Source organism: Borostomias antarcticus (assembly GCF_949987555.1).
Source record: "Borostomias antarcticus genome assembly, chromosome: 7".
Classification (NCBI taxonomy): Eukaryota; Metazoa; Chordata; class Actinopteri; order Stomiiformes; family Stomiidae; genus Borostomias; species Borostomias antarcticus.
In genome coordinates, this window is record NC_140240.1 from 5,085,823 (window position 1) to 5,102,884 (window position 17,062).

At 44.2% G+C, this 17,062-nt stretch overlaps 3 protein-coding genes across 3 annotated transcripts; 2 read left to right on the top strand and 1 right to left on the bottom strand.

Annotated features, from left to right (window-relative positions):
* Nucleotides 1-4,245: 4,245 nt before the first annotated feature.
* On the bottom strand, nucleotides 4,246-6,398 carry snai1a (snail family zinc finger 1a; the record flags this gene model as incomplete). Its single annotated transcript, XM_084441039.1, has 3 exons — nucleotides 6,204-6,398; nucleotides 5,157-5,675; nucleotides 4,246-4,430 (listed from the first exon to the last, which is right to left on the bottom strand). Exons 1-3 carry the CDS (start codon nucleotides 6,277-6,279, stop codon nucleotides 4,246-4,248), a joined length of 780 nt encoding a protein of 259 aa, XP_084297165.1. The 5' UTR covers nucleotides 6,280-6,398.
* A 2,062-nt stretch (nucleotides 6,399-8,460) lies between these two features.
* On the top strand, nucleotides 8,461-10,967 carry tp53inp2a (tumor protein p53 inducible nuclear protein 2a; the record flags this gene model as incomplete). The annotated part of the gene is made up of 4 exons (XM_084440986.1): nucleotides 8,461-8,553; nucleotides 9,883-10,134; nucleotides 10,382-10,508; nucleotides 10,706-10,967. The coding sequence occupies exons 2-4, from the start codon at nucleotides 10,011-10,013 to the stop codon at nucleotides 10,965-10,967; spliced, it is 513 nt and encodes a 170-aa protein (XP_084297112.1). The 5' UTR covers nucleotides 8,461-8,553; nucleotides 9,883-10,010.
* Nucleotides 10,968-12,509: 1,542 nt separating this feature from the next.
* Nucleotides 12,510-15,781, top strand: LOC311311307 (glutathione hydrolase 7-like; the record flags this gene model as incomplete). Its single annotated transcript, XM_084440987.1, has 11 exons — nucleotides 12,510-12,587; nucleotides 12,719-12,873; nucleotides 12,972-13,089; nucleotides 13,176-13,243; nucleotides 13,322-13,395; nucleotides 13,568-13,749; nucleotides 14,734-14,798; nucleotides 14,903-15,020; nucleotides 15,222-15,290; nucleotides 15,399-15,504; nucleotides 15,630-15,781. The coding sequence occupies 11 exons, from the start codon at nucleotides 12,510-12,512 to the stop codon at nucleotides 15,779-15,781; spliced, it is 1,185 nt and encodes a 394-aa protein (XP_084297113.1).
* Nucleotides 15,782-17,062: the final 1,281 nt, after the last annotated feature.

Here is a 17,062-nt window from a genome sequence, read left to right on the forward strand (position 1 = left end):
GCAGATGAGGGGGGAATTAGTCGGGCTATATCTTTACTTCTGAGTTGGGACACACTCTGGCTCTCCGCAGGCTAAATAGAATGAGAGAAGTTTTCCATGCGAGCGTGTTGCCAGAAATGGACTGTGGTGCATACTAATTCCCAATACATGTAAACATTGATTTCCTTTGATTGGTGAACTTGATTTGAGAGATCCTTCGGTTTGATCCTTCGGGCTTAGTATGAGCCGTGGAGGGGTGGGAGGTGCACAGGAGAGTAGGTGAAAGCTTCATTGCTATCAAAATATTTTGTCTGTCTTTTCTTTAGAATGTCTCCATGAAGGATTCCCATGGAGTTCATTGAATCTTTGCTGACAACTTATTATTTAACTTGACATTCCGCTTGTAGAGCTTCTCAGCATTGCGACACACAATAATGATGGTGCCCCTGAGATACCAGAAGAGAGGAGGGGGCCTGTGGTGCAGACCATAAACTGTGTGGCTGAGGGATTCTGCATGGGGCAGAGACAGCGGGCTGTCCTGGGAGGGCTTGCCCCAGGCAGATTGTGTCATAGGCGCAGGATGAGTCCTGTTTATAGGAGGCTGACAGCTTCTTCCTGTATCCCAGACCCCGAGCCCTCACTGCCGCTGCTCTGAAGGCCAGCCCCTCTTTCTCTCTCTCTGTCTCTCTCTCTCTCCCCTAACAGACGGACTGGGCCAGAGAGCAGGCGTGGGTGGGACAGGGCTGGGGGAAGGGCAGCGGTGCAGTGGCAGTAGGCAGTGAGGGTTAGCAGCAGCAGCACTCGAGCCGTTCAGCCTCCAGCTTAGGCTGCTTTTTGGGGTAAAGTAGGCCAATGTAAACTCCCACTTCCTGTCGGCCTGTCTCAGAGGGGGAGAGATGATCCTCCTGTGAAGAGGGAGCGAGGGCTGCAGCTCTGCATGGACATTTCACAGTGAACACACACATATACATAAATAGATATACAGCCAAAAGGCGGGTGGAGAGAGAGAGAGGAGGGAGAGAGAGTGAGAGAGCAAGAAATACACAAACCCAGTGGAGTTCTGGAATGTTAAACACATGCTTTATGGCATAAATAGCAGCCACTTTTGGTAAATTACAGTGAGTGTTTTGGCACTGTGAAGAGCGCAGCAGGAAAGAGTTCTCAGATTTCAGATCGAGGCCTTCTACTCTCCCCAAGGAACAAGTGGGGGAGCATGTCATGTTTTCATTTCTCAAAAAGACAGAAATAATTCAGTAACTCACAATGTGGTGAGGGACAGTACCTTGAATGCTATGCGCTAGTGTGGCTTGCTTTCAAAATAGGACCAAATCGTTTTTCTGGCAGCACTGAGAAGTGAACTGGAAGAGTGAGTCACGTAAAGGGAATATATATATATCAGTTTTGACTGCTAGACAGCACAATCTTACTAGAACAGTTACTCATGTTGACTTGCAATGCAAGAATCACAATACTTCGGAGGCTAACACCCATCCCTATAAGCATGGTAGCAATCTATATCATAAAACCGCTCCGAATGAATTCCAAACAGCTGGAACTTCAGATATCTACCGAGTCTTTTGTGCCAGTACATTCAAGTAGAAGGTATAGTAATGGTTCTGAATACCATACTAGTAAACCCACAATTCAGACCATGTACATCAACTCCTGTGTATGACTTTTGTTAGCTCACAGCTGTATGTCCACCTGCACCACTAAATAAGGCTAGGCGCGTGGTTCACCTCAGAGTTCTTATCTGGAGCTGTGTGCTCACGTCCCTGGCCATTGGCTCAGACGGAAATGAGGGGTTCAGAGAGTGTTTGGCTGCTCTCGTGGCTGAGACTCAGTGGAACAGCTTACCTCATCCAGGGCCCACGCACCCTCATCAGCACTGCCCTGTGACTAGACCTGCAGAGTCAGAGAGCCATGGGAACTCCAGTTCTGCTGGCTGCATGAGCAGGCCCTGACTCACTGTCTAGGCTACGTGGTAGGAGGGCCGCAAAGTTACACTCCCCAAGCAGAGCAAGAAGAAAGACATAGCAGTATATAGAAGAAATAGCAGACCTGGCCCACAGCTGACTTGCCAACTGACTACATTGCCTCTTCCAGATTCTTATGCTTATAATGAAACACACAAAAATGCTTGATGCAGTGACAATAGAATCTAAATGCATGAATTGTGGATCTTTCTCATACATGACAACTAAATACTACGAATAAAATAAGATAATCCTTTATTATTGTATGACCACCTGCACCACTAACAAGGATAAGTGTGTGCTTCACTAGACTCCAGATTGTATCTAAGGTATTTAAATGAATGTGTTAAGAGATCTGAATATATTTATTTCACAACTTACATCTGACAACCCCTGCCTGTCTGTTCTCTGTTTCTTCCTCTCTTATTCTCCCTCTCTCTCTCTCACCCACACACACCTCGGGGTGTGTCAGCTGCTGTGTTTGCACAGTGGCTGTGAGAGCCGTGTGGCAGGTGTAAGCATTAAGCAGGTGCCTACAGTGGTCCCTGTCCATCACTCAGTATGTTCACCTGCACACCTGCCACCACTTAACGCCACAAATGTCTGTTCACACTCCTGCTCCAAACCCAGCCCACACAACACTGCCTCTGTTGAAAGAGAAAGATCTTCCAGTGAATCTTTGAACGACCTACAGTGAACTACAACAACGTAGTGGTATTAACTACAACAACATTGCGATATTAACTACTAACTATGTCTGTGAAATGTACACCCGTCTGTTAAGTGTTATACATGTACATGAAGAGAGATTCTTAAACTTTATCCCACAGACATTTTATTGCCAACATTACAATATCATCCCCACACTGTACACACTATAATGAATTCAGGACAATACTTTTTTTTTATATATAAACATATAAATTACTTTATTGGCTGCAAATTCATCAGCTATGAAATACAAGAAATACAAGTGAGAAGACCAACTCAGTAAAAAACAAAACAAAATATGACTACATTACATCTGGACATTGCACTGTAAAACACCACCATAAAACATTTAGGAAAGTTAAATTTCTATACAGCCAGGGTTCTAATCAGACTTAAGGGCAACCATGCCCCTTGATGATGTAAACATTTCAGACATGTTCTTTGGTCCCAGCCTTTCACTATCTCTGAATGTTTGATGTTTGAAGATTCTAATACTGAAAATAGATGTTTTAAACACAAACTACCGACTGAGGTAAGAAGGCACATATTTGGTTTGGAGATAATACGTTTCAAAAAAATAAGTTCATATCTTAGAAAATGGCTTTGAAGTCTGACTCCTGTCAACTAGACAGGACCAATTAACACTGTGGTAACCTGGAGTGCACGGCTTAAAATGTCATTCAAGATATCCACAGCAATGTAGGAGCACATCTTCCATGACAAGATGGTTTTTCCTATCATAGCCATCAGATTAAAGAGGCGCTTGATGTGTTCAAAATAGAGGCTTAATCAAACCCTCTGGAGAAAAGCCTTCAAGGAGACCAACTGACGCCATCCTTTTGTAATGACTTGCTTCCTCTTTTTTTCTAGACTAACTAAGTGGAAGTCACCTGCTATCGGCCCAGTGAAGGTTAGTGCCATAGCACCTGCTAGCACCTTGTCTCTCTACACCACAGTACCGGGGACAGCTGCATGTGTGCGTGCAAGTGTGTGTGTGTGTATGTGTGTGCGTGTGTGTGTGTGTGTGTGTGTGTTTGTGTGTGTGTGTGAGAGTGTGTGTGTGTATGTGATATGCTGAGCGATGTATTCCACCCACACACCCCTACCTCAGCAGCTGTGTCTGGGCCGTGATCCTGAGCTGGCCAGCACTGAGACAGAGATAGAACAGACTCAGAGAAACACAGGCTCCTACAGCCCCCATGAGCCCAAGGTATTTGGTCTTTGAAACAGAGGAGAAAACAAAGATGTTGGAACTAGGTCAATGGGAAGGATTACACAGTTGAGAGCTTTGCTTGAAATGGGAGGAGTTTGAAAAATAGACCTGTTCCTCTTCTGTTTTAAATGCAATCCAAGCGAAGAAACAGAGTCTCCAATCCAGAGAGAGAAAAGGCCCAGTCGCCCGCCTCTTCCACCAGTGTGGGTCCATGATCTTTTCTGGCAGACGGAGTCAGGCTCCTGTGGTCTTGCTGGTGGTCTGGAGCCTGGTTTGGCTTTCCGGACCCCCCCCCCCCCCCCTTATCCCCCTCCCCCTGAGGTCTCTGTAGGTCTCCCCCCCTCCCTCCCTCCCTCCGCTGGGTCCTCATGCTGTGGAGGAGCAGCAGCCAGAGGCGCTGTGTTTCTGGAGGAGGGACATGCGGCTGAAGGTGCGAGAGCACACGCCACACTGGTACTTCTTCACCTCGGCGTGAGTCTGGAGGTGCGCCCGCAGGTTGGAGCGGTCGGCAAACGCCCGGCTGCAGTGAGGGCAGGAGAATGGACGCTCCCCTATTAGGAGGAGAAGGAGGAGGGGACGAGAGAGCACGTGTTGAGACACCACACATCACATGTCACAAATGCCGGGACCATTGCCCTGGGTCTCCTCCAGATGACACAACGGTCTGAAGTCCTCTTGACTTTGATTAGCAAATAGTGCTAATGATCCTACCCTCACAGTGATATCAGTCAGGTTGTCTGTCTCTGACCTCACCATAGGAGTCCATTAACACCTCAGTGAATCCTTCTCTCAACTCCATTCTGAAGTTAATGACCAACCAGGCAGGATCAGGGCCCACTTCAATTAGCATGATTAAATCAGCATCAAATTAGATTAGTACTCCCAACAGATAAGTGGGCAGATTGATAGAGCTTCCATGGTGCTCTTTGACCCCTTTCATCACAATGTTGTGCCCATTGTGTCATCCAACACTACAACCAATGATAAGATTAATTTGTAATGTCATTGTTGTAACCACAACAATGAGTGATCAATGGGTCCCCAGGGCTTCCCTGTGTGATGTCTACCATTCCACTGAACAACATATTACATTAACTGTAGATTACAGTGTGCCATAGGTCATGAAAGTTATAATTCAACGCAATGAGCGGTGGTTATCATTTAGCATTTTGCTAATGTTTCACAAAGTTATTATAAAACAACAGCTTATAATAAAAGCTATATATTATATCATATGGAAGACAGTAAATGTCCTCTATGGGTAATGGGGGTCTTACCTGTGTGTGTGCGGATGTGCCCACGCAGCAGCCAGGGTCTGGAAAAGGCCTTTCCGCAGGTAGTGCAGACACAGGGGAGGGTGTGAGAGCGGATGTGCATCTTCAGAGCCCCCAGGCTGGTGTACTCTTTAGGGCAGTGCTTGCAGAAGAAGGCAGGCCTGGCTGCAGTGACAGGGGCCTCTCTCTCCTCCTCCTCCTTGACAGAGCCTCCGTGGCTCTTGGCGCAGTTGCGTTTGGGTCGCTGAGGGGGGTGATAGCCATCTGTGGGCTCGGGGCTGGGGGGGTCGGACGTTCGGCCCTCGTCCTCCTCCCCACTGCTGCTGGCACTGCTGCTGAGGCTGGAGGGGGAGCTGAGGTCCAGGGGCCCCGGAGTGGAGGAGGGCTCCATGGGGGAGGTGGGGAGGTAAAGGGCTGGAAGAAAGCTCACGTCCCATACCAGTCCTGTAGCATAGCAGGTGGCAGGTGAGGCATTGTCTGCTGACGGAAGCTCAACCAGAGGGTACCTCTCCAGTGAGGCGGCTGAGGAAGATGGAGGGTTAGATTAGGTATAGTAATAAATCATCACAAAGATAACTTTCTCAATCAAGGTCAAGTGCCTTATAGAGCAGGTTAAGTGTTGGTAGTTTGAGATCAGGACAACTACACATATCAGGTGCCTTTTGGGGTGACTTTTTTTCCTTTAAAATTCCAGATGATATTTTTCCCCATATACAAAAACATTACAACTAAAGCCAAGCAGAGGTTTCATGGGCCGTTTCCTCCCACGTATTCACAAGAGGTTGCATGAATGGCAGCTCTGTGTAGTTGCAGTTAGGGGGAAAATGTTGTAGCTAACTTCAAAAGTAGAAGCTATCTGGGAATTGTGATCGACAAGTGAACAGAAAGATTTTATGTTTCAATAGTTTCTCAGTGTTCAGAAAATAATTCAGCTCAAAGCATATAGCCTGACTACCATAATTGAAAAAACAGGTGGCCCTACATTGTTTTACACAATTATGTAGGCCTAAGTCTATCTAAATGTATGTCTTAGATTGTTGGATTACTCACCATTTTGGCACTCCAGTTCACTATAGTTGGGTTTTTTATTTGCGAAATACTTTTTAACTAAGAAAGATCGAGGCATTTTATTTATTATTTGGTAGAGCTGTCTGTGCGTAAAAGTATCCTGCAGTCACAGAGTAAACTTTCGAACCGAACTGACTTCTTAGATCTGCCTGGGAGTGCTGTAGATAGTAAAGAAAAAAATGACAGTTTTCTGAAATGTATAGTCCACCCGTTTCTTCGCTTGCCCAACGGTAAAATCACAGTGTGTGCGCCGTTCCCAATGAATGCTACTCTACTGAAATACTCTGACACAACCAAGGGGTGTGCACGCCCGCAGGGCACACCCCACGTCTTATATCAATGGTGAGAGCGCAGGAAGGGGACCATTAGCTCTCCCATTCTTGAATAAAACACGGGCCCTAGAGTGTTAACAGGGCCATCTCGCATTGACCCGATAGACTCGTTTAATGTATTGTTGCATATTGCTCATTCCCCATGCCAATTGATTAGCTCAGGGTTATTGCGCATCTCAACACCTCCTGAAATAAATGGGTCAAGTTACAAAATTCATTGTTCAACATGTTTATATGTGTGTGTATATAAGTAGCCTATATATTGCAAGATAACGCTAAGGAGTTTCAGAAGTAGAGAGTGCACCAGCAGGTTCTATATAGCCTGTAGACAAATTATCTGATAGCGGCACCGTCTGGCTGATCGTGAACCACCAAAGTACACCAGAAACCACTGTTTCCAATGACTATATATTTAGTAGGACTAGCCTACGCATAGGCTACACATAATAAATCATATTTAAAAAGCATAAAAAAATAAATTTCGGTAGGCTAATTGGAGAACATCAACAAACTGATTAAATTTAAACGCAACATGCGCACGTCAGTGTTATGGGGTGTGATTTAACGCTACTAAAGCCACAATACGACATCGTGTGTTATGTTTTGGTAGTGCACGTTTATGGTATCACTCCACTTTGTGAGAACGTGTATCTGGATCTTTATTGTTCGTAATTAGAAACTGGCCTACAACCTGACAACAAACATCTGAAATCGTTTCCATTTCGTTTTTGTGTTTTGAAGCATTAACGCTGGATTCATCATTACAACGTTAGTATAATGTGGGAGGTTGGTATATGTAGGCTATTGTGTGTGTGTGTGTGTGTGTGTGTGTGTGTGTGTGTGTGTGTGTGTGTGTGTGTGTGTGTGTGTGCGTGTGTGTGTGTGTGTGTGTGTGTGAGAAAGAGAGAGAGAGAGAGAGAGAGAGAGAGAGAGAGAGAGAGAGAGAGGGAGGGGGGGGGGTAGAGAGAGAAGTCATTGCAAAAATGTCTTGTTGCCATGCTGGAAGAAACTGCACTGTTTGTCCTGATGGCACCTGCTCTCTGCACTATAAGCCTAACCTCAAGCCAGGCTGTGATAGAGTGGTTGCTTCTCTAGATAGGCTTCTAGCGGAAAATGCCCCTATAGTTTACCTATAGGCAAGTGTCCTTTGGTCCATGGATGGGTCAGGCAAGACATGCATGGGGTAGGCCTAGCCTGGGGCCTATTTGAGAGGAGAGCCTGGTGACGTGAGGCTAGGGTCTAGTCTATGCGACTTTCAAATCTGGCCCCGCCCTGTTTTGAGGGGGAACTTTACAAACTACTGTAGTCCCGAACCGTTACTGCCCCACCCCCACCGTCCAAATGTCAGAGGGAGATACGTTGCATTTGTAACACTGCATAGTTTGTTTTCTAGTTTCACAAAACTATAGGCTATACGACTTTGTATTCCACTGTTGTTTGATTGTTTGTGACGCAATAAAAGCTGTATCACAATTAGCCTTCACAAGTTGGCAGAATGAGGAATTGTATGCATTAGCCTACCATTTAACCTGTACGAGGTTTTCCTGCTGGTGAAGAAGCTTCGGGTGAGTCTATGTTGTTGTAGTGCTTTTAAAGGTGTTGTTTTTGTTATACAGTAGGCATAGGGTACTCATTTCTAATAACGTAGCTCATTTTGGAATATTTAAAGGCCTTTTTGAGTCCAGCCTACAGTCACTACTGCAGAAGTTAACCTCCGTTTTGATTGGCTATATACCACGAATGGGAGGGGGAGAGGTGGTGCTACGGTTGCTGTGGTATCAAGATCAGCTGTTTGTTACATTTTTGAAATAGTGGCAAAGCAGGACCGCAGGACACAAAGAGCAAAACAAGGTTTTGTGGAAGCCACGGCTGCTAACGCTTTAATTATAAAACGTAAGGAATCGATGGAAATTTTGGTGTAGGATAGGCCTATAAACTGCATTTTGGTTATACGAACGTAATAAGGGTTACGAAAAATAAAAGCTATACTGCAAATCCAGGTAAGAGTTTTTACTTGTAGCCTACGCCTTGTTTTAAAGCAGTCTTAGTCCTAGAAAAAGTAAATATGGTCAATAGTTGAATTATTGAGATTACAGCATCGCAACAATGACCTAGCTAGCCTGCAGCTGCTGCAGCTGATCTGTCATTGGCAACTCAATTTAGGCCACTAATATAGTCAGATTTTATCCGTTATCATAAACTTGTATCCATCATTATTGTAATGTTGAATGCTTTAACCATAGAAATAGACCTTCATTTCTAATTAATTTCTATTCCCGAGTCCCGACCGATTCAATTGTCTCCTGATCCATTCCCTTGCCCAATCCCCTGAGACTGTGACGTCACTTATGTCCAGCCCAGCAAAGCGCTTGGGATGTTGTGAGCAGACTGGGTCTGAGCCGCTCCCACAGCAAGTCAGTATGTAGGCTACTAGCCCTGACATACACTAGGCACTTTGTTGATGCTTGCTTTCACGTGTAGCGTGTCCCTACTGCTGGTATGGTTGTCACTGCACTCACCGCCCCACCCCCCCACCATCTCTCATGATGCAGTAAAGGGCCTTTATTACACTTCTAGGTCAGTAGTTATAAAAAGAGAATCACCTGTTGAGCAAAAAGTCCTGCATGCATGAGCCATGTGACACTATTGGGGTCAGCAGATGCCCCTTTGCTATCTTATTATTAATTCCAACACCTCATCAGTTCTGTGTGTGACCTTGATGATCAGCCCCATTCATATGGAGCTACTATAGTTTAAGTTACTTTTATTCACCTGGAAAAAAAGCAATGTGCCAGTCTTTCCCAATGGGTTAGGAAATGTGTATTGCTCATTATAAGTGGCAGTTCATTGAATAGTTCTGAACTCTTTGAAGGACTACATTGAACAGAGGAAGGTTTAGACTTTAACAGTGTTTTTGAGAGATGACCCATCCCCCATACAATAATATAGCAGATGGGCTCTGACAATGGAACTCAACAAGGGGTGCTGATTATTCAGACTCCTATATTCATAGCGATCTCATTGGCCAATCAGTGACCACTGAGGTCAGCTGACTCAGGGTTGTATTGATTACAATAGGCCAAAATGAATGAATGGTGTCCCAGTAGTGGCATCCTCGGCCTCCTAAGTAATCACCAGGGGATTAGGCGTTAGTAACAGTCAGTTATTACAAAAGTATATCCCAGGGTGTTCATGAACTTTCTTATTATAGTTCATGAACATCCTGGGATATCTTTTAAAAATAGTTAACGGTGCTTAGAGCAGTTCTGAGTTATAGGAGAGAGATCTGATGTAGCCAATGTATTCTTTCCTTTTTCTTGGTAATCCAGGTCTCTTGTAGTGAGATTTCACCCGAACCTACGTCAAAACTACGAGCCTCCTGCCGAAACACTGAGAGGAGAAAGACAGAGAGCACAGGAAAAGAACCACCACAGAACCACCACAGAATTACCCAGCCATGTTTAGAAGACTCACCAGCCTGTTTTTCGGAGGAGATGAGGAGACCCCTAAAGACCAATGCCAAAGGACCTCCAAGCCCGGAGACATGGTTGAGGAGGGATGGCTTCTGGTCAGCCATCATGGTCAGTGTAGTAGTGATGTGTAGCTTCAGCGTGGCTGTGTTGATGGTCTCAGCTCATGGGAACATGATCATTTCTGAAAGAGAAGTGCAATAATCCTTTTTGCACTTGGGAATCGGTATATAATAGAGCATAATATGTTATGTTATTCTGCTGTGCATGAAATGACCGTTCCGACAATTGTGATTACTTTATTTCTGATGATGAAAAGAGTTTCAGTTGTCACCATTGTCCTCTTGTGTCACTACAGAGGCAGTCAGCGAAGTGAACACAGTGGAAGATCAGGCGGTGGAGCTGGCCAACACATCTGTGTACAGGTGTCCATCCCTTCCACCAGTCACTGAGGAGGCTGAACCAAGCTTGGGAAATGATGTCAGGTGAGAAACTGAAGGCAGACAAGTAACATGCACTGGTGGCATGGAGTTACATTTTCACTACTTGATGTCTATAGCATTGCATATTAAACTGTCAGTGAAGAGAGAGGACAAATGTTTTACCGTGTATTAGTTTGAGTCTGTGTGTACACACACGTGTTTGTTTCAGCTCCCGTTTGCCTGCATGTGTCTCTCAACAGGAGGTCAGAACCAGAGCACTCAGTCCAGAGAGGTCACCCACCCAGCCGAGCCCTCCGTGGATCCATGTCCCACGCAGGAGCTTTGGCCAAGGTGACCCAGGTAGCACGTGTCCAGAGAGCTCAGGCGCGGGCCGGCCGCCGTCACCTCGGACGGACCGGCATTCAGCGCCAGAACTGTATCCGGCAGCGAGCTCACCGTCACTCTGCCCGCTCATGCACAAATCACCTCCACCAGCCGGGCAAGCGCAACTTCAGCCACTGACGCTCTGACGCTCTGACCACCAGCAACTTAGCACCAGGATGTGTTGCCAACAGGAGAAAGAACATTCAGTCTGCTGACACCATATGCATACAGTAGACACAAACATATTTACACACACATAAGTGACGCTCAATTACAGACATGCTCAAACACACACACACGCAAACACACATTCTCAAACCCTCTTTGATCTGCGACAGATTCCGGCATTTCAAAATAAACTCATGATTCAAACACATCTTGCACAGTTCACTTTTTACTTGTGTAGATAAGCTACCCCAAACCTTCCCATCTGATAAGGAACAGTTGATAACTTTGTTATTGTTACTTGTTTATTGGTAGCTTTTAAACCTGTACTGTAGACGACAAAATAATGAAGTTGTGTTACATCTCATGAAATGAGACATGGTGTTTGTAGACCTGATGGTGTGAACTTGGCATATCCAACATAAAGTGTTAGGCTTAGTTTATATAACATAAAACATGTTATAGGAAAAAAATGAGAGGTAATTTTCATAAATACTGTATGTTGTCGGACTGTGGCTTGTAGGTTTCAACTTTCAAACATTTTCATACAGCAATAAAATGTATAGTCTAAATTCTTGCATCATCCTTTCTTTTTTACATCATGGATACTTCTTGGTCAATTAAGTTCTTCTCAGGTTCATTTCGGTCTCCTGGTATGCAAAAAGGTTTTGAGCTTTTACTTAATGGATATACTTCAGTCTGTTTAACTCTTTGGTGATTATGACATTGCAGTGTCTTTGACTACAAGTCAATTGAATAATTGATGGGATGATCCTATTGGTTGTGACATAATTCTTTACCACCTCTGTTCATTATAAGCCTGTGGTGACTCAAAAGAGATTGCAGATAAGTGGTAAGATTGGTTTTGAAACATTACTTCTTTCAAACAAGAATATTGCCTGACTGGCTCATCTGTGTACCCATCTTATAATTTGTCTGATTTTTTATACATTTTAACTAGCTGGTCTTAATTAATCACCTGTTGGCTTGAGAGACTTTTTGTAGATCACATGTTTATCCTTTTCAGAATATAGGAAGGATGGATGAGCGCCCTGACTCGAGACTGAACTGTGGTCATATACCAGTTGATTACAAAAGCTTTGAGAGCTTACCAAAATTGACTGTGGATCACACATTGGTAGAGGATGACAAATGTGACTTGGAGAGACAGCATGGCCATTATACAGGTATGACAAAATGATTAAACTTATGTCAATTCAGTTGATATCATCTTAAATTTGTTTTCAAATGGGCACAGATTTCCCAATAAAATGGTGTTTAACCACATCCCATACTCCAGAGTCTGAGGCAAGGAGGGCTCTCTCTCCAGATCCCTGTGGCCTTGCCACTGCAGCAGCCCTCAGCCTGTTCCCTATGGAAGTCCCTCTGAAACAGCTGACTTCTGGAAGCCCAATCCCTGCTGACCTGGACCTCTCCTCCCTTAGAGAGACTGACAAGGACCCTCTGGCTGGCGGACCCAGGACATGTTGTCTCTGGCAGGATGGGCTTATGTCCATGTATGTCGCATCTCTCACCCTTGCCACAGGAATCACCATTGCTATGGTTTTGCAGATTTACTTGGGAACAAATCAGGTGCAGTCTTGTTTACCCTTATCCACAAAAGTCGAAACACTTGACAGTACTACAACTGCTACTTTGTATGGCATTTCTTCTCACTTTGTTTTTTAATTTAATCTGCTTTAATCTGCACACGTGATCAGAGTCAGGTCCTCCAACAAGGTGTGTTGGTAACAGACCATGAACACTGTACAGCTCTGGGCCGTGAGGTGTTACATGCCCAGGGCTCCAGTGTAGATGCAGCAGTTGTTGCTGCGCTGTGTCTGGGCATAGTTCATCCTCATGCTTCAGGCATTGGAGGGTAATTGATCTATTTTCTCTTACTAAGCTCTGGCTATGATCATGCAGATGGACATAACTGCATAAAAGACTGTACCTGTACTGATTATATTTCTGTAGAGGAGGAGTGATGCTGGTTCATGACATCCGTAACAATGAAAGCAGGGTGATTGATTTCCAGAATACAGCGCCCTCTGCCCTCCAGGAAGAGATGTTACAACATGATTTGGACCAGAAGGTAAAGTGCTTGTAAAAAAAAACTAAAAAAAACAGCCAGGTCATATTGTTGACCCTTAAGAACCATCTCTGTTCTCCTCCATCCAGCTAGGTCTGCTCGTTGGTGTACCAGGCATGTTAAGAGGATTATACCATGCTCACAAACTCTATGGGAGGTAAATCCTATTTCATAGCTAATAAATGGCTCGTAGAGAAGTTTTCTAACTAAGGAAACTGTTTATATCACCTCACAGACTACCATGGAAGGCTATGGTCCACAGAGCTGCTAGAGTGGCCAGAGACGGTTTCAATGTATCTCACAGTCTTGGTGAGTAAACATCTGTGATCATCTATATTGTTTGGCTCACAGGTCTAACTTTTCAAATCAAATTGTATTTAAGGTGCATTTGACAATTTCTCAATCTCAACCTTTTTTCATGCACATATCAATACAATAAATACACATGTTTAACCACAGGGTGATTTCATATTCTCCACAGCGGAAGCTATATCTAGGGTGAAAGGTCAAAATCTGTCAGAACGCTTCATGGACATGTTCTTACCCGGTGGCCATGCTCTGGCCCCTGGCTCCTTTCTTAAAATACCCATTTTGGCTGCCATCTTGGATGCTGGGGTCTCTGAATTCTATAATGGGAACTTCTCACAGGAACTGGCCAAAGAGGTAAACATCAGTGGATTACATTTACACATCTGGTTCATAACACAATCAGCTGCTACTGCTTCTTTATTGGCAGGTCCAGGCAAATGGAGGAGTTCTAACCGAGGAAGATGTAACCAACTACAGTGTAGTAGTAGGAGAGCCTGTGAGTGGCTTGTATCAAGGTAAACTCTACTTTATCACATGTGGACATTAGACAGAGAATTACTGTCTTCATCCATGCATGTCATAGTGCTTAATATTCCCCAGGGGGATCTTCACCATGTACAGCATCTCTAAAGGCAGATGGTTACATTGTCTGAATTCACCTTAATGTCCTTGCATTATACCTTCCTTCAGGATTTAGAGTTCTAGTACCCCCTCCACCCTCTTTTGGTGCTGCTATACTATCAGCACTCAACATTTTAGAAAGCTTCCACGTAAATGGGAATACTACAGTCAATAGTGCACACCACTGGATTGTTGAGGTATTGTATTTCATCTCTATTGGTCCATAGACTTATCAACCATGAATTATCTGGTCACCTTATCAGTAACCGAGAATTCTTGATGGCATATCACTCGTCTCTTTACTGTATGAGTTGAACTCAATGGATTGTCCAATGAATGCTACTCATTTTCCTTTTCAAGTCACTCAAAGCTGCGCTAGCTATGGCCAGTGGATTGGGTGACCCTTTGTATGACTCATCAGTCTCTGAATTACTCTCCAGAATGTTAAGGTCAGACTTTTACATCATTGGCTTTTGTGTTGTTCTGATTATCACCAATATGAGTTGTAATGCAACGCCTATGTCTATTTACATTGTGGCTTTGCTTTTATTCCCTTTCTTAAACTTAGACCAAACATAATATTTAATCTGTGTAGTCTATATTATCCGCTCCATACTGTCTCCCCAAAGTCAGAAGCAGGCTGCAGAGCTTCATCAGATGATCAGTGACACCCATGCGTCTCCACCAGAGCGATACTCCCCGGTCTACCCTCTGCAGCGTGATGCCGTGGCCAGCCAGGTGGTGGTGATGGGACCTGATGACATCATTGTGTCTGTAGCAAGGTGCTGTGATGGAGGAAAGAATGCCTGGATGCAATTTGTCTTGCATGGTTAATGTGAAAAGACATGCTTTTGTATTTGTACATCTGTTATTTTTCATGTTACAGCTCACTCGGTACATCCTTTGGAAGTAGACTCATAATTCCTTCAGGGATTATTTTGAACAGCCAGATCATGTCCTTCTCTTGGCCAAACACAACCCAGGGTCTACTCCCACCCAATCCGGTACAGTGACACCTCAAGATATTTACCATTACTGTGTCTTCCTTAAAACTGGATCGTCTTAGGCTACTCTAAGACAAATAAAAACTGGTGAGAACAGCATTTATCAATATTGCTTTTGTAATGACATTTCAGAACAATAGAATCCAGTCTGGAAAGAGACCCACATCCTTTCTCATGCCCACAGTTGTGATGCCCTCACAGGGTAAATGTGGGACCTATGTGGCCTTAGGCTCTTCTAACGGAGATTATAGTCTTAGTGGGATCACCCAGGTCTGTCCCTTTTTTAAACTCTTCAGTTTTTCATTATTCAAGACTGTCAGGGGAGATGATGGTGTTCTTTAATTATGGAACCTTCTTTGTTGTGCATTTTCACTCCAGGTTTTGATAAATGTTTTGACATACGGTGACACCAGCTACCATAATACCAGCTTGTCCCGGGGAAGACTTCATCCACTGCTGGAACCCAACCACGTTCTAGTAGACTGTGAGTATAACTAATACCATTACAACACTCTTCATTTTAAGTTGAGGGCCACTGCATGACAATCATTGACAGTAGAAATTTATGTTTCTCACATTTCTTGTGTCTCCCTGACTCTCTCCCCTCAGCCAAGTTCCTGGAGGAGGATGTGCAGGTGTTGCGGTTGAAAGGCCATGTGGTTCACAGGGTGAAGATTCTGTCCCCAGTGCAGGGCATCCAGAAAACCAATGACATGATTAAGGCCCTGATTGAACCTGATGCATTGGAAAGCTCTCCTTAGCACTTCTCAATGTTTTTCTTCTCGATAAAGCTGGTTTTTAAGCCATTGAACAATCAATTAATTCCATGTGATGGAGAGAGACCTAACCTAAATTAAGGGTTGATAATTTCCAAGTAATCTGTTTAAGCATCGGGTGAAAGCTTGCATGCTAAAGTTTTGGTACCTGAAACAAAGATAATATTTTGTCACTAGAGGGCGCACTACTCCAGAGCAGAGCTATAATAAGGTAGTCTCGTGAGACCATCTTGATTTCACGATCTTAAACCATGGATGTATTAAACCAAACTCACATTCTGTTACCACCTGGTAGTCTCAACGCCAGACCCATGAGAGTTCATTTGCTGATACACCACGTAAGCTACACTAATTACTGCATGCTGCATATGTAGCCTAGTATGCGGAATGCAGCGATTCAACGTAATATTTGAGTTGGTGCGTCAGGTTTATAATAAGGGCTAGCAAAGCAGCACTTTATGTAGGTGAGTGATAAAAGACGATATGAAAATGTACCTCATCAAGAGGATTACAGTAAAATGCATATAGTTTTGACGAAGTTCTTTAGTGTCGCTGGATAAAGGCAGTATAAGCCCTAGATCTTCAGGTAGGGCCTATATTCATTGTTTCTATTGTAACCTATGCTAGGAGCTACACAAACACGTCACTCAAAACTCCTCCAGGCAGGTAAAGCATTTTCCCCAGAGAAAACACGTGACGGATGACCCCTCGGGTCTTGTAATTACATGGCAGTGGCTCATCAGTCTCAGTTGGTGGAGTTGGTTTAGCCTACCCTTTCAGCAGTTCTTAGATTTGTCAAGTGTCACTGTTACAACTGCCCCGAGGTGTCATGTAGAGTGGGTGTGTATAGAATGCTCTGCTGGAGAAAAGCCGTAGAGAAATGTAACCTTACAAGTAGCCTTGGCCTATGGGCTCTCTGACATATGTCAACAGAGCAGCTAAGCCTATATAGCCGAGACGAGGCTGAAGTTATCTTGAAACCCCAAGATTCCGACTGTGAGGAGGTCTCCTACCACTGTGTAGCATAGAACCCGTGGCATCTTGGGTAGTTTTATTTTAATCCTGATCTAATCGTGATTTAAGGCGTTTTTGAGACTTTAGAAGACTTTTATTTTGAAATGCCATATCAGAATCTCGTGAAACTCCACGAGTCAGACCGGGAGGAGGTCTACTACCACTGTGTAGTATAGAACCCGTGACATTTTAGGTAATTTTCTTTTAATTTTGATTCAATCCCGAAACTTTTTTTTAAAGTGGACCGGATAA